Genomic DNA, 23,301 nt, shown 5'->3' with positions numbered 1-23,301 from the left:
TTATCTTCTTTCACTGTATTTATTTTGAGTTCACGGGCCCAGGTCATGAGCAGCGAATTCACCAGAGCTCAGGCCTCTGAGCGTCCCGGGTCGTATGGCAGCGCCATCCCCATAGACACCCAGCCTCTCCTTAAGCCAGGCCCAGCAAGGCTGCCCCCATCCTGGATGCTGCTGGGCCTCAAAGTCCAGCTCCTGCCCCAGCTCCCCACCGGGTCTGCAGTGACCCCCGCTTCCTGAAGTCCTGGTCTGGGCAGAACCTGGGCCTGAACAAATACGGCAGGTGCAGCTGTGTCTTGTAGGGGGCCATGTCCAGGGCTACCCCCTTGGAGTGCATCTGTCCCATGGGGCCAGTGGCAAGGAGCAGCTGCCTCCATTCCTCCCACCCCTCCCCTCCTTCCTCGGGACCTCGCCTCTACCCTGCCCTCCTCACTAAGTGTCTGCAGTGGACAGGGGTGTTGGAGGCCTGTGGATCCCATAGTCTTTGAAGGACAGCTGAGAAGTCGTTTTCCACCAGGGTCTGTCCAGAAGTCCAGGTCACTGGTACACAGGGCCCTGGCCCACTTCCCAGTAGCCAGCCCTTGGGGCTTTGAATGGAGAGACAGGCAGGCCCAGCCTGTGGTTCCTTGGCTTGGGCCCCCAGTGGGTGGAGCCCGAGTCCTCAGCCCTCCTGGGGTGGGGCATTGGTGTTTGGAGTGGACGGGCCCTGCTGGCCAACCTGTGATGTCAGAGGCCAGCAGAGGCCGTGGAGCCCCCCAGACCGGTGGGCGCTGCACATGGCAGTGGTTCCGGGGCGCTGGGCCCATCCCAGTTAGCATGAAGCACCAAAGGCCAGCCAGACAGTCAAGACGCCCATGCTCCCGTCCAAAGCCCTGGATTGGGGGTGCCAGTGTCCTCTCTCCACGTGCCTGGTGGACGGCGGGTCCACTGACTCAGCCCCTGGGCCCACTCCAGTCACATGTGCACCGGCTGGACGTAGCTCCGCGGGAAGAAGCCGATCCGCCCAGAGAGCCGGCCCCGCCACCAGCTGGGGTCAAGGCGCTCCAGGACCTCAATGATGTCACCACGACGGAAGCTGAGCTGGGAGGGATCCTGGGCCGAGAAGTCAAACTGGGCCTGGGCGAAACAGGCCCGGGGCGGCTGCAAGGGAGGAGACGGTCAGTGGGCTTTCAGGAGCCCCCTGCTGGGCTGTCCCCATGGAAGCCCCAAGAGGAGGCAGAGTTGGGATTGAACCCAGCTCTGTGTCCAGGTTCAGATGACAGCCATCCCCCCACCCCACCCCGCCATGGGCCTTCTGCTGCCCGCTCCCTGCACATCTGCAGCACAGACCCTACATCTCCACAGGGTCTGTCCTGGCAGCCCAGCTGGGACCACATGGCCAGCAATCAAGGGACCAAGTCCTGGGCCTCAGCATGGGACTTTGGTTAGATACCTGTGCGTCTTGGGGGCTCTCTCCTGAGCTTTTGACTCCAGGCCCCAGACCTATGGGAGCAGGCCTTTATATTGTAAAGTGATGTGTGGCTATGAGCAGTCTGCTGCTGTTACCCTTGGCCAGGCTTTGAGGCAAAGGATGTCACTTTGCACACTTCCATCTCTCAGGATGGGCTCTAGTCCCACCTGTGCCCCAGCGGCCGTGGGTAAGTCCCTGACCTCTGTGGGACTTGGTTGCCCTCTGCGAATGGCTGCTGGATGAGAGCTCCCCGCCGGGCACGTCAGCCTGGCGCCATGATGATCACACCCAGCACCCTGGACCTGCCTGCCCACCAGGCACTCTGCTCCGAGCCTGCAGAATCTCATCTGGGCGGGCGATAGGATCATGGACAGGCTGTAATTAGCGGTTCTCTGCCCAGGACAGAGGAGGCAGCCTGGGTCCCAGGGGCCGGGCCTGCTCTGCAGTCGCCTCTCAGGGTGGGTGACCTCAGAGCCAGGCGGTGGGTGTGGGAGAGCCCTCCGGCAGCCCCCAGCTCCCTCGTGGCCCCCTCACACTTTCCAAGGGCAGAGCTGGCCTGGGCAGCAGACCCACTGGGGGAACCATCCCTGAGACTGAGCTCTGAGTGGGCCAGGCGCTAAGTGTGGTGATGGGAGGAGGGTGCATAAGGCGGGGAAGGGGGTCCTCTGAAAACACTGTTTACTCTCCTATCAGCTCCCAGGGCTCATCCTACTGGCCCCAGGGGAAGCTGAGGCCCAGGGGAGGGAACTGGCCCTAAGATCACACCTGGCTAGGAGCAGGGGTTGGGGGGCCTAGGAACAGGCAGGACTGGAGCAGCAGCCTGCGGCCCCCTCTCCCTCCCCAACAGAACCCGAGTTCACTAGGCTGTGCAGGGTCCTGACCTCCAGCCCCAGGCCTTGCTGACACCCCGTCCCAAGGAAAACAGTATGTCAGGTCTAATAAACCCACTGGCTGATTTCATCACCCTAATGAGACTGAGATCTGGTCCCAGGGCCCCTTGATGAAAGAGCCGGCTGGCAAATTGCTGTTATTGTGAGAACAAGGGGTGGCTAGACCCCCTCCACCAGACCGGGACCTGGCCCACGGGCACCCCCTGCCCCACTTCCCAACCCCACGCCACTGCTGGCAAGCAGAAGCTAGTGCTGACCCCACCCGGCAGGCGGCCTGGGACGAATCCCGTTGCTCCCTGAGCCTCAGCTTCCTACCTGTGAGGTGCTGGCTCCCAGGAGGCTCAGCAGGTGGCATACCTCCACTCACTCAACACACAACTACTGAGCGCCTACTGTGTGCACGCACAGCTTCTGGCTGAGAATAAGCCAGGCTCTGCTTGCCCAGCAGTTTCTACCCGCCCTTCCCACCTCCCCCTGCCCCCCAGCTCCTCTTGCTTCACGACAACCCCCAGGACAGAACTGGAGAAGCTGTGCTAGACCCTCCTCCTGCCGCCCCCCAAACCCACCCACCTTGGGCAGGGGCTCCTCGTCCTGCAGGAAGACCTGCCGCTTCTTGGCGATGGTGGTGGTCCGGTAGAAGGCGACCAGCTCGTTAAGAGAGTTGAACTTCTCCTCCCACAGGTAGTACTTCCCTGAGGGGTCGCGTAGCACCTTGAAGTGCTGAACCTGGTCCCCGTAGCTGGGGGAGAGGCCATCTCAGAGGGCTGCTCGGATGGGCCCTCCCCCTGCCCCCTGGAACCTGGCCTTTTCCTCTCCGGGTGAGGACTGAGTCCCCTCCAACGGGCTCCGTGCAAGGCACAGGGAATCTCCTGGCCGTGGAGTGTGGAGTTAAGGATGTGGACCCTGGATCAGGACACTTTCTTGCTCTGTGACCTTAGGCAAATCACTTACTTTCTCTGAACCTCGGTTTCCTCATAGTAATACCTCCCTTCTGGGTGAACGCTCATTGGTTGGCAACATTGCATGGTTCCTCTGAGAGAGCTGAGCAGACAGCACCTCCTCTCTCCAACGTCCCCTCAGCCTTAACTCTCTTTTCCCTCCCCGACCTTATCCCCTCTCAGCCCTCACAGTCCCTTGAGGGGTGAGTCCTAAGAGCATCCTGACTTAGACCAAAGCCTGCCAGTGTGCAAGAGGCTCAGGCTATGGGATGCTTCCTGTCCACCCCCACCCCCCTTAAGAACCTTCTATGGCTCCCCACGGCCCTCAGCCCTCGGGGTAAAATCCTAACACCTTGATCTCAAGGTCTGGCTCTGATGACCTGTCCAGCCTCAATTTTCTTCAAATACACTGTGATGCGATCAACGTACCCCTTTCTCTTCTCCCTCCCTTTACCCAGCCTTGCATCCCAACTGCACGGCATCCTACCCCTCTGCCCAGCACCTTCCAATTGAAGGGATGGCCTGCCTCTCCCAGACTGGCCACAGGGCAGAGGGACCTGCCGGTGCCTCCCTGTGCTCAGCCTATCCCATGCCAGGAGGGGCCGCACATGACTGGGCAGCCTGAGCTCCTGCAGTGCTGCCGTCCAAGTGCTTCGAGGGCCTGGACCGGAGCTCGGAGTCCATCCCCCAGTTGCCTATCCCTGTCTGAGCTCACTTCCTCCACCTGTCAGCCCCAGGCCTGGCGTGCTGCCTTGTTAAAAGTAAGATGTGAGATTTAAGATGGAGATTTGTCCCAGGTAAATACCTTCCATTCTGTGTCTCTGGGCCTGGGGGAGGGGGAATCCTCCTGCCCCGCCCAAGGCAAGGATCCCAACCACGCCATAGCTTCTCTCTCCACTTTCAAGCATGCCTCCAGGCCTCTGCTACATTATTTCTTCCAAATTCTTCTTCAGTCAAACTCTTATTCATGCTTCAAAGCCTGGGTATCATGGCCCAAGCTCCGTGAGCTGCCTCAGATGCCCTCAGTCAGAGTCAGGGGACTCCTTGTCTTCCTCAGCCCTGTGCAGCCAGCCAGCAACCCGCTGCTCACAGATACCCAAAGTCAGGAAGGCAGGAGTCGGCCCAGGCATAGCCCAGTTGGGAGAGAATCTGGTCAGGGACACTGTGGGGCAGCCCAGGCATCCATGCTCACTGGCTGTTTCATTCCCAGACCCCGCTGACACCCCCAACCCCCACTGGCTCTGAGCTGTACTCCCAGCCCCTCTAACACACGTCCACGCTCAGGGCAGCCAGCTCCACCTGCAGAACTGAGGCCAGAAAATGCTGGAGGCTCTGTGACCAGGCAGAGCCATCACCCCGGCCTGAGACAAAGCCGCTTGTGTGCCGTCAGCAAGCATTGTTCCCAGGTGACTAAGCACCTGTGCTGTCGGCTGTAGGATATGTGTGTCCATGTCCCAGGATGGGAGGAGGGCAGGCAGGCGGGCAGGCACCTCCCTCCTGTCCGGCCTGCTGCAGCCTTGGTTCTTGACTCCCTCGTGCCCTGTCCCGGAGAGCCTGGGGTTCTCCCAGCCCCTGGACTGTGGCCGTGGTGCTGGGGAGGCAGAGTCCCTAATTCAGTGCCATCTCCGAGGAGGAGCCGGGGGTGTATTCAGCAGCTGTCCTCCGGGTGAGGGTCGGAGGGTGTAGGGATTTTGAGGAGACCTCAGCTCCAAGTGAGCACAGTTCTGAACACTCTGGTGTTTGAAGGTTACCTTCAGTCACCCGGACGTCACCCAGAATGGAGTGTTTCCCTGATCATACCCAGGGAAGGGGCGAGACCTGGGAGGGGGCAAGGGATCCAGCAGTTCTAGAACCTTATTGTTGTTCAATTGCTAAGTCAAGTCCAACTCTCTGTGACCCCGGGGACTGCAGTGTGCCAGGCTCCTCTGTCCTCCACTATCTCCCAGAGTTTGCTCAAATTCATCAGACTGACAACCGGCGGATTCTCAAACCTGGGAAGCTCTCGTGGTCCAGTCCTCAGCCTGTGCATGGCTCAAGATGGGATAGCAGGGCTCAGAGGGGAGAGGAGCCCGCCCACGGCTGGGGGCAGCTGGTCTGCTGTGTCTGTGAGCAGGTGTGACCCTCCTCTGAGCCAGCCCCTGGCCTGACGAGTGACCGACCCTCCTCCATGTGACAGGGATGAGGACCCAGCACCTGGGCAGACTTTCTCTCCCGGCCAGCCTGTCTCCTACCTCCCCAGGCCCGAGTCTAAGTCCAGGTGACCCCAGAGCTAGGAGGGGTGGCCCTGCTGGGTGAGCCCTCCCGAGCTGGAGAGGGCACCAAGCCTGATGTATGTGTCTGATGTCTAGGCCTGCACATGCCAGTGTCTCTCCATCACACCTGGATGTGTGCGTGTGTCTCTCCCTGCTCCGGGAGGCCGGCCATGTGCATCCATCTCCGAGCAGCCATGGGTGTGTGTGTCCCTGTTTGTGACCCTCACGCCCACCTACCCAGCGGGGTGAGGGCTGGGCCGGGCCCCTGGGCTGTCAGAAAAGTCTAAAGGATGAAGTCAGGCCTAATGCTAGCTGCTGCTGGTCCTGCCCAGCAGGTTTTTCTGGCCTGGTGGCGGCATTAGCCAGGGTGACAGTGGCCCAGGGTGGATAAACAAGGCTGGGGTAAGGTGTCAGGATCCCCAGGACCCCCCAGTCAGGGCTTGGAGACCAGGTTGGTGGCCTGGTGGAGGCCAGGTTGCTGACTGCCTACTGGGTGATTTCTGATAAGGCATGGCCCTTGTGCACTCAGTCTTCCCATCTGTGAAAAAGGAGGGGGTGGATGACTTGTTCTGCAGCAGATGTGAGATAGAATCAAACTGACCTTGGGAAGGGAGTGGAGAGAGAACCCCCCAACACCGGGTTTTCAGCCTCAGGGAAGGAGAGCGGAAGGGCAGACCTGGTCTTTCAGGTCATGGGGGTGTCAATGGGCACTAGATCTGCTGTTTCTGGCTGTGTGACCTCAGGCAAGTTACTGCACGTTTCTGAGCCTTTGTTTCTTCACTTGCACACCAGACTTCTGAGGTCACTTCCTCCCTGTCTTTGCCTGCATAAAACTATGCCTTCTTCCGATTCTTTCTGCCTCATTTTCCAAGAGCCTTTTTCATCTTCCAAGATTTTATATAATTTACTAATTGTTTAATAAATTATACATACACATCTCCTCATACATACATGTATAAAGTTATCAGTTGCTCCAGTGGAACCTGGGCCTAAAGGACAGGGAGCTTTGTTGAATTGATGGCAGCTGAGTCCCTGAAACTGGGCATGGGGCCTGGTGCACAGTAGGGGCTCAGCAACCAGAGGGGCAGAGCAAACAGTTAGGACCCCAGGCACCTGAGCCTGAAAAGAAGCAAGCATCTTCCTAGTCTCACTAGGGAACAAACTGCTTCCAACCAAGGAGCCCACCGCAGCCTGTATTAGAGTGGGGGCAAAAGTAACACAGCCAGGCCATGCGCCCCTGCCCTGGCCCTCAGGCCGCCAGCTCAGACATGCTCCTGGAGGTGGGGGTGGGGGTGACCGCCCTCTGTAAACTTGTAAAGGGCACCCAGCCGTGGCCACCGTCGCTCCAGGAGGCAGAGCAAGGCCCGTAAACCCCACCTCTGACAGCTTTATGAGGCTTGGCGGGAGCTTGTGGGAGATGCCACTCGTGTAGGATCAGAGGTCCCGGGAGCCCTGCCAGTGAGGCGGAAACGCTCTTGCACATGCATCTGTGTAGTCATCACCCAGAAGGGTGGCTGTCAGGTCACTGGACTTCACAACGTCCTGGCTACTGTCTCCACACTGGAGATAAGGACGTTACAGCCGAGGAGGATGGGATCTGCTGAGGTTACACAGGAGGAGAGCTGGGCTGCCCAGCCCCACATGGCCACTGGCCTTTCTCTAACAGCCTGGGACCATGGGGCTGGGGCCAGGAGGCACTGTGTGGTCCTGGGAGGGTTGACATGGCAATGACAACTATAGCTGGCTTTTGGGATTGTTGTTGTTCATGTCGCTAAGTCATATCTGACTCTTTGCGACCCCACGGACAGTAGCCCACCAGGCTTCTCTGTCGATGGAATTTCCCAGGCAAGAACACTGGAGTGGGTTGCCATTTCCTTCTCCAGGGAATCTTCCCCACCCAGTGATGGAGTCTGTGTCTCCTGCACTGGCAGGTGGATTCTTTACTACTGAGCCACCGGGGAAGCCAACATTTGGGGAGAACTTGCTGTGTGCTGGCAGCATTCTCAGCCCCTTGCATCGATGTTCATCTCACAGACGAGGAAACAGACCAGGGTACCTTGCCCAGGGTTACACAGCTCATATTCTTCCTCAAAAGCCCCTCTCCTAGCCACAGATGCCCTGAGTCTGTTTCCTGCTCTGAGGTCTGCCTGGTGGTCCTCCAAGGGCCCTGAAAGGCCCGCTGACAGAGGATGGACCAGAGTAGGGGCAGGACCCAGGATCCTGGCCCTGGGAGATGCAACTGAGGCTGGAGGGCGCCACCTGGTGGTGCTGTGTACACACCACAACCCGGGCACCCAGGGTTCTGGCTCTGAGCTAGGGGAAAGGGCTTGGGCAGGATGCCTGGGGTGGAACAAGGGGGACAGTGTGTGTGCGGGGATTTCTCTGAGGGACACTCCAGGCCCCTTTCCCAGAAAGCACTGGTGCTGGCTCCCTAAAACTGCCCATTCCCCTCCTGCTCGGACAGACAACTACTCTCCAAGCCCACCTTCTCTGCCCCACCTCTGGGTCTTCACACTTGCTGTTCCCTGGGCCTGGCATCCCCTCTCCTCTTTGTGCACCAAACTCCTACTCATGCCCCAGGGCCCAGCTCAGATGTCATCTCCTCCAGCCTGCGGAGTGCCTACTGCCATCGAACTTCCCTCCATCAGGCATCGTGGAGACCCCAGTCCCTCACTCCCCAAGGGACTCCTCCCCTGTCCTACACACACACACCCCACAGGTTGAGCTGGCTGGCCTGACCCCGTGCCTGGGGTGGCGGGTCTGCATGCCCCGGGAGGCTCCAGGAGAGGGCAGGGTGCCAGGGCACCCACGGCGGAAGTTCAGGCCATGGGATCCACTCTCAGGTGAGGGGGAGGCAGGTAGGAGCTCAGTTCAGGCTGCAGAAGTGGCCAAAGAAGCCCCTGTGCCCTGCTTTGCGGTGACCCTGGAGCTGATTCCTGGAGCGAGGCCAGACCAGCCCGCCTGGCGGGCGCCTTTCCCAGGAGATACTGGGCCCTGGGAGCCAGCACAGGGAAAACTGCCACTTCCTGTTCCTCGGGGACCCACTGGCCTCAAGGTCTGGGCTGTGGAAGGAGGGGCGAGCCAGGGGGCTCCAGACGCTCAGGGCCAAGAACTGGTGTCTCACCACCCCTGAGGCTCAGAGAGGAGGAGAGCCATTGCCTTGGATCAGGAGCTCAGCCTGTTCCCAGGGGAAATGGAAGTGAGAAAAGCCAAGGCTGGTGACAAAGCTTGGAGAGGGGCGGGTGAGGGCTGTGACCCCTGGTGTGGGACCACCATCCCCAGAAGCTCTCCTGACCCCGACAAGGAGAAGCCCACCTGCCAGGGCTCCAGTGTGCCAACTGCACACCACCACAAGCTCTGTATAGAACAGACAGGAAAGGCCTCCCTTGGGGCACATTTCTGCAAACAGGAGCCTCATGGCCAGCCTGCTGGGAGACACGAGCTCTTCCCTCCCCTGAGCCTGGTGCCGCATCAGACTTTTCCCCACAGAAGCCATCAAAGCCATCCTATGTACGTTTATCCATTGGAAAATCAGCCAGCCATTGGCTGTGACACATCCAAGTCCTAGAAGACTGGTGCCATCCAGCACCCTGAGGCCATGCTGCCCATGTCCACCCACCCATCCCATCCAGCTATGTGCCCAGTGTCCTCAGCAACCCTGAAGGTGGTATTATTGTTGATGGTCCCCAATTCACGGGCACATGCCACCTCCCTGACCCTCCAGCCCCATCCCAGTGCTAATGCCAGCGGCTCCGTCTGGCTCTTTCCAGGGCCTGCCTCGATCCCAGCCATCCTCCTCCTCAGTAGCCCAAGGGATCCACTTCCTTCCCCTAGTGGGGATGCTCCGTGGAGGCCTATTGCTCTGGGGGAACCCGCCTCCTGCTAGGGACCTGTCAGGCCATTCTCTCTGGATTTGACACCCCTCCCCACACTGGCTTTGCCCAGTCACCCCAGGGGCTTTCCATTTGCTGTTCCCTCTGTGCGGAAGCTCTCCTCCCAGTCCTCACTCCTGGGGCCCCGGACAGCCTGCACTGCAGCTGCAGATCTCTGCTCAAACCTGAGGCCATCCGTCCCTGCCACCTGGCTCCTGCTGTGTTTGTTTCAAGGTCTGTCTCCCCGACTAAGACACAAACCCTGAAGGACAGCAACTTTGTTTTTTCCTGTTGTTTCCTGAGTCCCTGATGCTGCCCGGCACACTGCACATAACTCAGTGACTAGTCCTTGAATTGCTGCTCCCACATCCCCCTGTTCCAGGTGCGGAAGAGGCAGGACAGAGACGAGCGGGGCCCGACCCCCTCCCCGGCTCCTGCCCCTCCTTCCACCTGGACTCCTCATTGCCCCATTGTGACTTCTGGTTTCTGGTTCCACTTTGCCCAGAGGCTGCCACCCTGCTTCAGTGGCAGCCACTATTCTAACGGCTCTCGATAGAATGACTCATTTGCTCCTCGCAATAATTCATTTTACACGTGAGGAAACAGGTACAGAGAGGTTAAGTGACTTGCCCAAAGTCACACAGACAGGAAATGGCCGAGCTGGAATGTGAACCTAAGCACCCTGGCCCCAGGGTCCATCCTCTTGACTGCATAGCACAAGGGGGACCCTGTCCAGAGCACATCCTGGACACCCACCCCGGGGGGCTTGCTGCTCTCCCCCTGCAGCCTTGTCATATCAGCTTCCCCTGGTGACTTGCTGCTCGTGGAACAATGGCCGACCCTTTGGCCCAGCATGGGAGGACTCCCAGTTGGCCTCCAATCCTCACTGTCCAGGGCCACGCCCTGCAGTCGCCTCACCCCCAACCCCGAGACTGTCATCTGCTTCCAGGGGTCTGTTGTTCCCTCCTTGCCCCGAGGGCCTGTCTTTGCCCACCCTCCTCCACGTATTCGGGTCAGAACTCACTTCACAGAAACGGAGAACTCCCCTGGGGAGCTCTCGCTCTCCCGGATCAGGAAGGCTCCCTGGTGGTTCCGCTTCATCAGAATCTCTTCCGCCAGCTGCCGGGAGATCCGGCCCGAGTACCACCTGCAGAGAGGGCAAGGTGAGGGCGGGGGGCCAGCCACCCTGCCCGGTGCCAGGCACCCATCACAGCCAGGTCCTCCCAGCAGTCCTGGACACAGGAGGTGCGACTGCGCCCACTTTACAGACTATCAACCTGAGGCCCAGAGAGGCAGAAGTCATGTACCCAAGGTCACACATGGTGGCAGACAGGAGCTGTGCCTAGTCCCAGCATTCTGCCTCCTGAGCACAAGCCTTTGCCACCACACCAGGCAAACACACGGGGCTTCTCATGTGGCACTAGTAGTAAAGAACCCACCTGCCAATGCAGGAGACACAAGAGTCTCGGGTTCAATCCCTGGGTTGGGAAGATCCCCTGGAGGAGGGCATGGCAACCCACTCCAGTATTCTTGCCTGGAGAATCCCATAGACAGAGCTTAGCAAGCTACAGTCCACGGGGTCACAAAGAGTCAGACACAACTGAGCGACCTAACATGCGCACACACTCAGGCAAACACACACCTCAGTGAACTCTGACCCAGCCACCCCCACCTGGGCTTTTACATTTCCTGTTGTAGCTTCTTTAAAGTGAAAAAATATTTTAAAGATGACCAAAGAGAAATGGGTTTCCCCTGGCTCAGATGGTAAAGAATCTGCCTATAATGAAAGAGACCCAGATTCAATCCCTGAATGAGAAAGATCCTCTGGAGAAGGAAATGGCAAGCCACGCCAGTATTTTTGGCCTGGAGAATTCCATGGACAGAGAGAGCCTGGTGGGCTACAATCCATGGGATTGTGAACAGTCAAACACAATTTATTTTGTCTTTTTTTCAGTCAGACCCAATTTAGCGACTAAACCACCACCAAAGAGAAATAGTAGCTTTGCTCTGATGAGGAAGGGTCTCTCCCTGTACCCATTTCACAGATGCATAGACTGAGGCCACCTGGACTTTTTCTCACAGGTTCGATCAAGTCCCTCTTCCTTCTGACCAAACATAACCAGGTATATAGAAGGCTCCTGGTAAATGCACGAGGCAGTCTGGCGGAGTCTGGCTCTTTGGGAATCGCCTACCCTCAGAGGGCCCAGGTGACCTCCAGCTGGCTTCCCAGCCCCAGGGTTTTAGTCCACTCTTGATGTTTACATGGGGAAACCAAAGCCCAGTGTGACCGGAATCTCACCGTGAGACCTTGGCGCCCCGAGGCCGCCAAGCCTCCCTTCCCTGAGCTGTTTCCCTTCTCCCCTTCCTGAGTCTGAGCGCCCAGCCGGCAGATACGAGGCGGGAATTTCCTGTCATGTCAGGATGTTGACAGAGAGCCCTGCAAGCCCAGCACGGGGGCTCAGGTGCAGGCAGACGGGGTCCTGCCCGCAGCCCTACCTACCCCTCCCCTGCCTGCCAAGTGTGAGCGCTGGCAGCTCCTCCGAGTGATGTGCCCGGCCTGGGTGTGGGCGGGTTGGGCCCCCAATGTCTCAGGTGGTGACTGAGGGGAGTAGGACAGGCACCCTGCTCAGCTCATGGTGTTGGCTCCCTGGTTCCAGCCAGAAAGAGCAGTTCCAAGGCTCCTCCCCATCTTCCACCCCAAAATAAAATCCTGGTCCTGACATTGTGTTCTAGACGCCACTCCTGGGAGCCCATACCCCAAAAGTGAGCTTCTAGCCCACAACTGCCCCCATACTGGGGGGTGGAGAGGCCTGGGCCCATCTCACAGCGGGTTTTCCCGGAGTGGAGGCAGTGGAGGTGGTGGCCAAGGGTAGGGCTCCAGGCTGCCTCTGAGAGCTCAGCCTGGGTCTCTGGGAGTCCCGGAGGAACCTCCAGGCCAGAGGCTAAGCTGGGACGCGGAGGGCCCAGGGCTCGGGGGTGCCCAGAACGGAGCTCCTCTGGGAAGCCCCCAGCAGGAACCCGTGCAGGTGCTGCCGCGGGGGGAGCAGGGGTCCAGTGGGGCCCCATGTGGGCGTTTCCCGAGCCCGGTGTCTCTGAAGAACCCACAAAACCCCACAGGAGGCATCCGTGTGTGGGCGGCCGTCACCCTCAAAGGCTTTCACAACCGCAGTCTTGAGGAGGGTGCCCAGCCCCCTCCTGGTCCTCGGTAGCTCAAAGGACAGGATGGGAGAAACCAGCCTCCCCGTCCTGACACCCCCAGAACCCAGCTCACTCCTCACTTAGCCCCCATTTTACTGATGTGGAAACTGAGGCCCAAGGAGGGGCAGAGGCCCCCCGCCAATATTTGCCTGGCAAATTTCCCCAACTCCATCCTGGTGGGCACAGCCCAGGCCCACAGCACCTGAAGCAAACCTCCCTCCGTCTCTGACCCTGGACAGGCCACTCGTCTCTGCCACAGTCTCCTGGCCCACAAGACGCTGACGAGAGCACCCAGCTCGCAGGGTCATTGGGAGGACAAGGGTGCCGCCACCTGCAGGGGTTTACCGCCACTGCTCCGACCTTCAGCCATGCGCACCCCACCTCCCCCACTGTTAGCTGGTCTGCCCACACTCCTGGCAAACTTCTACTCTACCTCCCAGGCCCAGCAGACTGTGCACTCCTAGACCCCCACACGACTGGGTCAGACCCTCGGTGGACCTTGCCTGTGATGCCCAGAGGCCCTGGGAGTAGGTGGCCTGCATCACACCTGCCCCGGGCTCCCTGGGCTGCAGCATGGTGGCAGTGATCAGGGCCCCCCTGAGACCCCTGCCCTGCCATGTTCCACACTGGAGCCCCAAAGGCTGAGTCAGTTGCTGGCTGGACTTTCCCCACTGCTATTTCAGAGCTAGGGCAGGGGTGAAGTTAGCCCAGAACGCACCTGGACCTGGCCTCAGCCAAGTGGGGGATCTGCCCTTGGTCCCTGACCTGTCCCAGACACTAGTGGCCAAAGACAGCCCCAGGGACCCCAGGGCCATCAGACACGGAACCCTCCACGGCTGCTACCCACCCTGGTGGAGACTGGCTTCAACCACCATAGTGCCCCACAGGGCATGGCCCTGAAATCCATCAGCTTTTCTTTCCTTCTGAGTAAACCAAAGCCTCTACTTGGGTTTCTCAGTGGCCTCCAACCTCCTAGGCTCCCAGCCTTCGCTGGGCCACAGCCTCCACCTGGAGGCTCCCACTTCCATTGTGTCTTTCACTGACCTGGCCCTGGCTGGTGGCCCTGGCAGGTTCTCTCCATCTGTCTCCCTTTACGGAAGTCAAGGTCACACAGCCCTTGCAGGCTGGGAGCCCAGGCTACAGGACCTGTGGCGGGGTAGGAGTGCTTGGAGCCCAGACAGGGGACCTAGGTGGGTAGAGGCCTTGCCCAACACAGGAAGCCGGAGGTGGTGGCAGCTTTGGAAAGAACTCGAAGACAGATAAAGAGGAAACAGCCTCCAGGCCCCACCCTGGCAGTGCACCTCCCTCTCCTTTCACCCCACAACCACACACATGTTGCAGCTCCCAGCCTGCCCCCTCTAGCCTGCCCAGCCCTGTCACCTGCCTCCGCATCAGATGCAGGACCCCCATCCACGCTGAAACCCATCCGTGGCTCCTCCCACCCTCCACCCAGCATCTGAGGCCCCACTGCCAGGCCCACAGCCAGGGGTTCTCATTGCCCCTCTCCCCGGAATGCCCTTCTCTGACTACGCAGCTAACTCCTACACACATCCTTCAAAACCTCAGTTTGTCACCTCTTCCGAGAAGGCCTCCCTGGTTAGTTATCTCGATGCTGACTGCCTTCTCTTGTCATACTTTCTTTACCTCTTGTCTCTCCCTGGGACACGTTGCTCTGACCCGAGCATCTCATCACGTGTCTCCAGCATCACCTGGGCCGGGTCCCTGGGGCCATAGCCAGTGTTTAGTGAATGACTGTGTCTCAAGGCTACTTCAGCCTTCACTCCACACGTATCCACTTGGTTTTTCATAGATTCTTGGCCACTTAGGCCTGTGTCGGGGCTGAGACTAGGGCATTCAATGTTGAAAGCCTGACCAGAGGCTTCCCTGGGCCAGCAGGTCCCAGGCCTGGGGATGCCTGGGCCCCACACTTGACTCCTGCTCTGCCCTGTCCCAGCTCTGCTTGGCTGGTGTCCAGCTCTCCCATCTCCTGCTCCAATGGCGGGGCCCTCAGGTCTGCCTCCTTCCTGCCCCTCTCCTCCCTGGCCCCTCACCCCCACCCCTGCACAGGCTCCTAGGGCCCCCCATGAGTGGAACCTCGGGCCTCCTTGTGCTGTAGACAGAGAAACAAGAACAGAGAGAGCCAGGGCCTGCCTGAGGCCACGCCGCAGCCGTTGGGCCCAGCGCTGAGGGCCCAGGCCCCGTCCTCTCCAGGGCCCGGGTGCTCTCGGGTGTCCCAGGTCCTCGGTGTTGTGGCCTGGACTGGCCTGGACTACCACCACTTGGGACAAGTCATCACATCTCTGTCCCCCACTTCTGCTCAGGGTACAGACAGGGGGCTCCAGACGGATGGAGGGAGGCTGGGGTGAGGCCTTGCAGGTCACTCCGTCTGGGCCAGGCTGGGAGGGGACATTTGGCAGCGGGGCAGGGGGTCCTGTGGATGTGAGGGAGCTACTCACGGGTGGGGCTTGACGCGGATGTAGTTCTTAGGGACAAACCCCTCGGCGCCCCGCAGCTCGGCCTTGTACCAATTCTGGTCATCCTCCATATTCAGGATCTGTGGGCAGGAGAGACATGGCTCCTGGTCACCCAGGAGTGTCAGCTTCCCCTGCCAAGGGCACACGGGGCTAGAGCTGGACATCCAAGTGCTGCCACCCAGACCCCCAGCACCCCATGGGGTTAGGGCAGACCCCACAGCCCCTCAGTCCCTGAGCTGTGGCCCTGGACATGGGGCCCATGGTACTCGACACCTCCGCTGACCCGGGGAGGGGGCAGTCTGAGGAGCCCCACCAAGTGGTGGTCACCTGGGGTCACCCACATTTACAAACCCGCACACCTGAACTCAGGGGTGATGGTCTGGTGGGGAGTTCAGACCCTGGGGAGCAAACGGGAGGTATTTGGGCTGAGACAAGGCTCGGGTCACAGGCTCTGTGTCGCCCTGCAGGTGGCCCGAGGGGAACTGAAACCCAAGTGTGGGTGGAAGCTGCTGAGGGTGGCGGCGGGACGCTGGGCTCCCTCCCCTGTCGCTGGGCAGGCTCGCCACGGGTCACCCCTTCTCACCCCGGCCCCCGGGGCTGCTGTCATCAAAAGCTATTTCACAGAGGAGGACGCAGGCTCCAAGAGGAGGTGAGCAGGACCCCCTCACTCTTCACGCCAGTCCCCCTTCATTCTGTCTCTGGACCCTGCCCAAGGGCAGTCTTCCCTGTCCGTCCTAGAGCAGGTCCATGTATCAGCTCCAACCCGGTGGGGATGCTTGGTTGAGACAAAAAATCAGACACAGATGAGCCACCCAAGCAGAGGCCCCATGGGAATGAGGGCTGGGGCAGCAACTCGTCTGACCGCCTGGCCCGCCGAGCCCCCTCCTTCCTGTCCCCACTGTCTGGGCCAGGCTAGCGTCCCCAGGGACAGCCGGAAGCAGGTGGCTGACTCAGGAAAACTTTTGCTGAAAACCAAACAACACAAAACAAATCCCCCCCACCCCAGCTTAATGGGAAAATCAGGGCCTATGGGACACAGATTCAGTGAAGGTTCCCGGCAGCCTTGGGCTCTAGACCAGTCTGCCTGCCTCTAACTCTCTCCGCAGCCTTGGCCTCGGTTTCTGCAACCATAAAATAGAGGCAGCCTACACGGCATGTGGTGGTGTTTTGTGACCTACAAAGTCCTGTGTGGACATGAGGCTGTAACACATCTCGTCTATCCCAACTTTGTTTGTTTTCCTGTCATCTCCACTCCAGGGAAAGACTCAGAAATGTTCTGATGGGTTGCGGTAGCTGAGGTCTTGCCGTCAACATTGTTCAAAGCACCCAGACCCTCTGAGACACAGGAATTGCCAACCCTCCCTGGTGATGCCCCCAGCTTGGCCCCTTCTCCTGGGTGCTGTCCTGTGCCACTACCCCCTGGCCAGTGTGGTCACTGAGCACCTCCTGCAGGGCAGGCCCTGTGTCCAGCCCAATGACACAGCCGGGAGCAGGAGGTCACGCTTTGGAGGGCAGAGGCAGAGGGAGAAACAGGAAACAGACAAATAAACAAGATAATTTAATGCAGTGGGGAGTGCTCGCAAGATATACACCAGGAAGATGTAGATGCCTGGTTGGGGCAGGGGATTGTCCACAGGGGTGGGGGAGTGGGCAAGAAAGGCATCTCTGAGGAGGTGACTGACATGTGAGCTGAGGCCCAAATTATAGGAAAGGCTGGACGTGAGAGGATGTGGGGATGTCGGTCCATGGCCGAAGGAATAGCCAGTGTAAAGGCCTTGAGGTGGGAGCAAGCTGTCCTTGGAGCAGAAAGGAAAACTGTGTGACTGCAGCTGAGGTGGGGGCCGGACCGTGAGGTACACAGGGAGCGAGAGAGCTGGACGTTATTGTACTCTGGTGGGAATGAGGAGGCCATTCAGATTTTTATTTTCAAAACCAAGACGAGCGGGCTTCCCCTGTGGCTCGGTGGTAAAGAATCCACCTGCCAATGCAGGAGACTCAGGTTCGATCCCTGATCAAGGAAGATCCCACATGCCACAGAGCACCCCAACTATTGAGCCTGTGCTCTAGAGCCTGCGAGCTGTAAGCACAGAAGCCCACGCGCCCTAGAGCCTGTGCTCAGCAACCAGGGAAGCTGCAGCAATGTGAGGCCCAAGCACAGCAACCAGAGAGTAGCCCCTGGTCCCGCAACTAGAGAAAGCCCACACAGCAACAAAGACCCAGCATAGCCAATAAATAAAGAAAATTATTCACAAAAACAAACAAGAGGAACCACTGAGGGCCACTGGGGGAAGGTCAGGCTCTGGGTTGTGGCTGTTGTGTGGAGACCAGGCTGTGGACTGGAGGAAGGGATGTGAGGAGCTGGGCCCAGGTGAGCGGTGATGGGGCCCTGGACTGGGGTGACTGAGATGTGGTCAGATTTGGGACGGTTTAGGGGGAACTGCTAACAGGCTGGCTCCGAGATGCAGAGAAAGCAGCCAAGACCACCCCAAGTTCTGGGCCTGGGTGCTGGTGGGCAGATGTGGCCACCGGGTGCAATGGAACAGCTGCGGGGGCAGGTGGGGAGCTCAGGGCTGGCTGTGTCCAACCTGGGGCACACCGGCCATCCCCGTGGAGGTGCTGAGGCCATGGGCTCCCTGAGTCTGGGTTCTGGGGGCCAGGCTGTCGATGAAGAGGCAGAGGTAAGCCAGCACCCACATCTTTCCTCTAGCCAGGAGCGACGGGTACTGTGCACCCAAAGCAGCCTACTCCTGGGAGGGGGCTATGTTTTAGGGAAGTGACATTTGGGGCTATTTGTCCAGAGGGTCATCTAAGAGCAGAGCTCAAGACTGGAAGAACAGCGTCCTGCCAGCTCCCAGGGCCTGGGATCTGTATGTCCACTGGGCGCTTACAGCTGGTGCGCTGGAAACACGCTCGAATGGACGCCCTGCGTGCTCAGTCACCAGACGGGAGTTGGAGAGCAGGGCTGCCGGGTGATGTCGCAGTCGAACTTTTGCAGTTATAGAAATTGGACTCCAGACCACATAAGGTGGGGGAGGCACTTTGAGCGCAAAATTTACGGAGCTCCGAAGATGTCACGAATCAACGTAAATAGTATTTTAAGAGAATATGTTAAAAAATCAAAATCAATGCAAAAAATTTTCATGCTGTCAGTAGTTAATGATAATGTATCCATATCAGTCTATTAATGTAACAAATGAACCAGGTTGATACTCTAAAATGTTACCACGGGAGAGGGTATGCATGGGCGAGAGCGGGCCTGCGGTGTCAGATGTGACTCCCTCTGCACTACCTTCTCGATTTTTCTGTAAACCTCAAACTGTTCTAAAAATTAGACTATTTAAAATTTAATGCAAAAAAAAAAAATCCATCAAAATCTTAAATCAAGGCAGGATTTGACCTGGCACCTGCACCACCGTGAGGAAGGGCCCTGTCGCCAGGTCTGGGCCTGGAAGGCCCACTTGTTCATCCCTGTCCATCAAGGAAAGGCAGGGGCATGAACAAGGAAGTGGGACTTGCTGATGGCCCGCCTCCCAGGACCCAGGACTAACTCCTCAGGACATGCTGGTGTTTTTTCCTAGGCACGAATCCGGTGCCTAGAAGAGGCTCAGCTTTCCCTTTCTCACCTGCAGAATGTCAGTTTCCTATCCCTAAAACTCAAATCTACTGAGTACGTGTGAGTTGGCTCTCTGTGTATATTCCTCTGCATTCTGCCTTTTTGCCACTTCACGTTGCCTCATGAGCATTTTTGCATTGTTAAACGACCCTTTCCCAGATGGCATTTTTAGGGACTGTGTGGTATTTTATGCCACCACGGAGCATGGAGCTAGGCTGAGTCCACGCTGCAGACTCACTCACACCCCCGCTGGATGCATCTCCTCCTTCACTCTCCTCCCCCGCCTCTTCTCTGCATGGTTGGGTCCCGCTCATCCTTCAGATCTCAGCTGAGGTGTCACTTCTTTTGAGAGGCTGCCCAGACCCCCCCCGCCCCTAGTCTAAAGCTGTCCCCCTGCCCCTCCCACCCTCTGCATTCCATCTTCGCGGGTGATTGCTTCCATCCATCTGTCACCTCCTGGCATGACTCACCCTCTGGAATGTCAGGTTTGGGAGGACAGGGATTGGGCTTTGTCCACTGCCTGTGGCCTCAGCACTCAGGACAATGCTCCACAGGCCAGCAAGGGTTTGTTGTATGAAGGAAGGAAAAGGCAGCCCTTCCCATGGCCTGTCATGCCTCGAGAGGTCCCCTCCTGGGTCCTGGCTAACATCTTAATCCCGCCTTCCTTCCTCTGACACCCCGTGTCTTGCTGAGGTCCTGCCCTGTGCCAGCACTGGTTTATGCCCCTGCCCTCAGGAGCCCAGGTTAGAAGCAAACACAGCAGAAGATGCCAGTGCTCTAGCCAGGGTTAGTGGGAACCCGGCCAGTCTCTGGGTGGGTAGAGAGCCCAGGCATCCAGGAGGGAAATGGGTGTCATAGTTTTTACAGTGATTCCCTTGGGGGACCCCACAGATCCATCCCCACCACACTGTCCATCACCTGCATCTCAGGGGGAAAGCACTGCCCACCCCATTCCAAATTCCTCATGATTCCACTTTCTCCCAAGCCCTGGAGTCTGGAACTAGAGACCCAAACTCTCTCAGATCGGCTAACAAGGCCTTTGAGCTGGTCCTAGACCTCAGAGTCTCCTGTACTGGCTGTTTGGTCCTGGTGTCAAGCCTGCCCCACCCTCAGGTAACCACACGTCCTCAGGTCACCACCCCCTGCCGGCCACCCAGGGGGCCCAGGGCCAGCATCCCAGCACAGATAAGGGGGGACTTCCTCAAAATGATGTGGCCCTTCTTAGAACTGTCACCCTCTCGCCCCAGCCCAGGTGAAGGGGTTCACACCCGACCCCACACTGAGCAAGTCATGGTGCCTGGGGGCCTCACTTAGTCACCTGTAAAATGGGGCCGTGGCAGATTAAGTGGGCACTGGAGCACACCGCCGAGCTCAGACCTGGCTCCATACACGGTCAGCCCACGGGAGGTGCTGTCCCTTCTGAGGCCTGAAGCTTGGGGCAGCCCGGAGCGGGGCCCCAGCTCAGACTGGAAGGATAGCCGGTCTCATGCCCACCGGGCCGGTGTGGAGCCTGGGGCCCAGGGAGCTTTCTGAGTGGGACTTGATGGCTAATCCAGCACCCAAATCGTGCCAAACACTCCCGAATCAGGGCCCTGAGCTCCGCTTCCAGATGCAGGCATGTAAGCAGGGACACTTCCTGAGAGAGAGAGCCTGGAAACCCCTCTGCCCTGGAGGGTGTGTGCTCCTTACAGAGGTTCCACGAGGGGAGCTGCGTAGCATTGAGGCTCATCTCACCTGTGGGGAGGCCCGTCTAGACCCTTAGTCACAGTTGTTTTATCCCCGATAGGTTAGTGTGTGTACTTAATTCCCAAGATCCTCTCTCTGTCTCAGTCTCTTTGCCTCTCTCTCTTTAACTCATTTCAAATGAGTTAACTCATTTCTTTCCTGGGAAACTGGGTGTTGAATCAGCCCCTGCCACTCACTACGCTGAATTCTCAGAATGGCTCCTAAGGGAGGGAGCGCTAACTAACTCCCCATTTCTCAGATGGGAAAACTGAGAATCCGAGGCAGAAGGTGGCTTGTCCAGAGTCATGTAGCCAATGACTGGAGAAGCTGGGCCTATCTTCCTCCAGAGACTAGACTCTATTAGAAGGGCCATCCAGGCCTTGATTTTAAGCACCCACCCCATATCACATACGCACAACTCGGCCAGCCCCGGCCACCCTACCTTGAGCGTGTCCCCCTTGTTGAAGGCCAGCTCGTCACTCTCCGTGGCCTGGAAGCTGTACAGGGCCACAGACTCCATACCGCCGTCCCCGCGCCCCGGCAGCTGGGCTGCTAGCAGGGCCGGCAGCTTCCTGCTTCCTCCGCAGTCGAGGACCAGCTTCCTTTGTTTTGAGAGCGTGTTTGTGCTTTTGAAGCTGAGACCGAGACTTCCCCTGACGGAGAAACAGGAAGCAGAGATGTCCCAGACAGGGGGTGTGAGCCACGGGCCCCTCTCAGACTCCAGGGCGTCCCCCAGCAGCCCTGGGAGTGGGTCCTCCTCCTGCACCCACCTTACAGATGATAAAACTGAGTCTCCAGAGCAGCAAGAATGCTGAACTTGTGGTCACCACCACTCCCACTCATTTACCAATCCTTCCACCACAGTTTCTAAACTCTGACGCCCCCTGTGACCCACTATTGACCTGAAGCTCCTGGCCCAACCACCAGGGCCTTGCCTGTTACTCCTCCCCACCCCACCTCTCCAGACCCATCCTTTGTTACTCCCCTTCCCTCTGAACAAACCTGGGGTGCAGCCGCAGCAGGGGGACACCTCACATGCCCAAATCGCCCCCAGCCTTTCCACACGCATGGCCCCTCTTCCCCTTTCTCTTCTCAGGAGACTCCTATTCATCCATCAGTGCCCAACTCAGAAGGCGCCTCTTCTGGTTTAAACACTGGGCACCTTCAGTGGAATGGTGAGCCTAAGGTCAAAAAGGACTGAAAATAAATGCGGACCTTTGCTTAGGTTTGCTGTGGGTGGTGAGATCAGTGCGGCAATTCTGGGATGAGGCTGAGTCTCTTGGGAAAGAACCTAAACCACTGAATGTGGTGAAGCCGTCAGAACCAAGGACGGAGGATGGAGTTTGCTGTGCAGGGAAGGAGTGTGACCACGGTCTCAAAAAGAGAGAGGAAGAGCCCTGGGGTGTTGGACGGGGACTGGCTGAATCAGCGTGAAGTCAGCTTGGTTTTATTTTTTTGTTTAAAAAAAAAGAATTTTTATTCCTTTATTTATATTGATAAGGTGACATCTTGCTTTCAGATATTATGATTATGATCCATTACTATTATTTATGTTGATGCTTACGTTGTCTTAGATTTGATCAGTGGGACCCCTTCCAGATGCCCCTTGTCCTTAAAAATCCCCGTGGTTTTCTGAGCACCTTCCATCTCTCTGATGACACATCCCAGGCTCCTCCAGGACTTCTGCCTCATACCCAGAACCAGCCCTTCCTGAAGGGCAGAGGGAGGATGGTTTTAATGGAAAGTGATGTTAGAACCCAAGGTTGAGCTGGTACTGGGTGTGCTTATTACTGTGGAGGCATCATTGCTCCCAGGGCCTCTCCACAGACAGAGACAGGAAAAAAATAATAAAATCGCATATATCCTATATATTTAAATAAATCACTATATATATTATATATGGGGCTCCCCTAGTAGCTCAGACAGTAAAGAATCTGCCTGCAATGCAGGAGACCTGGGTTTGATCCCTGAGGGGGGAAGGTCCTCTGGAGAAGGGAATGGCTACCCACTCCGGTATTGTCAGCTGGGAAATCCCATGGACAGAAGAGCCTGGTGGGCTATAGTCCATGGGCTCACAAGGAGTTGAACACAACTGAGCGACTAACATGGATATTATATATAATCATGGAAGCAACCTAGATGCCCATCAGCAGATGAATGGATAAGAAAGCTGTGGTACATATACACAATGGAGTATTATTCAGCCATTAAAAAGAATACATTTGAATCAGTTCTAATGAGATGGATGAAACTGGAACCTATTATACAGAGTGAAGTAAGCTAGAAAGAAAAACACCAATACAGTATACTAACGCATATATATGGAATTTAGAAAGATGGTAACAATAACCCTGTGTACAAGACAGCAAAAGAGACACCGATGTATAGATCAGTCTTATGGACTCTGTGGGAGAGGGAGAGGGTGGGGAGATTTGGGAGAATAGCATTGAAACATGTATAATATCATGTATGAAACGAGTCACCAGTCCAGGTTCGATGCACGGTACTGGATGCTTGGGGCTGGTGCACTGGGATGACCCAGAGGGAGGGTAGGGGAGGGAGGAGGGAGGAGGGTTCAGGATGGGGAACGCGGGTATACCTGTGGCAGATTCATTTCGATATTTGGCAAAACTAATACAATATTGTAAAGTTTAAAAATAAAATTAAAAAAAAGTAAAAAAAAAAAAAGAAAAGTAGCAAGAACATAAAAAAAAATAATCATTATATATATTAGAAATGTGTTTCCTAGTAGACAGAGTTGGTGTCTGCATATTTCTGCATTTACCTCTATGTGTAATTACAAAGCTGTGGATAATAGATTAAAAATGATGCCCTTAACCACATGTGAATTGGTTAGTTCAGGTAAGAGGGATGTGAGTGTCATGTCTTTCT

At 57.4% G+C, this 23,301-nt stretch overlaps 1 protein-coding gene across 2 annotated transcripts; it reads right to left on the bottom strand.

Annotated features, from left to right (window-relative positions):
• On the bottom strand, nt 1-21,031 carry GRAP (GRB2 related adaptor protein). 2 transcript variants are annotated; one of them, XM_070773166.1, is made up of 5 exons: nt 20,852-21,027; nt 15,054-15,151; nt 10,424-10,546; nt 2,908-3,076; nt 1-1,137 (listed from the first exon to the last, which is right to left on the bottom strand). In XM_070773166.1, the coding sequence occupies exons 1-5, from the start codon at nt 20,927-20,929 to the stop codon at nt 952-954; spliced, it is 654 nt and encodes a 217-aa protein (XP_070629267.1). In that variant the 5' UTR covers nt 20,930-21,027; the 3' UTR covers nt 1-951. The 2 variants fall into 2 exon arrangements, with proteins under 2 accessions (XP_070629267.1, XP_070629268.1); XM_070773167.1 differs by lacking the exon at nt 10,424-10,546 and having other exon boundaries at nt 20,852-21,031.
• Nucleotides 21,032-23,301: the final 2,270 nt, after the last annotated feature.

Source organism: Bos indicus, chromosome 19, assembly GCF_029378745.1.
Source record: "Bos indicus isolate NIAB-ARS_2022 breed Sahiwal x Tharparkar chromosome 19, NIAB-ARS_B.indTharparkar_mat_pri_1.0, whole genome shotgun sequence".
Taxonomy (NCBI): domain Eukaryota; kingdom Metazoa; phylum Chordata; class Mammalia; order Artiodactyla; family Bovidae; genus Bos; species Bos indicus.
The sequence above is the reverse complement of the archived record's forward strand: the minus strand, read 5'-3'. Positions and strand labels throughout refer to the sequence as shown.

Coding starts and splice junctions, on each gene's coding strand:
- GRAP (XM_070773166.1), bottom strand. CDS start 20,929: ATGGAGTCTGTGGCCCTGTACAGCTTCCAGGCCACGGAGAGTGACGAG. Junction 15,152..20,851: donor ACAAGGGGGACACGCTCAAG/GTAGGGTGGCCG, acceptor TCCTGCCCACAG/ATCCTGAATATGGAGGATGA. Junction 10,547..15,053: donor ATCCGCGTCAAGCCCCACCC/GTGAGTAGCTCC, acceptor CCCTCTCTGCAG/GTGGTACTCGGGCCGGATCT.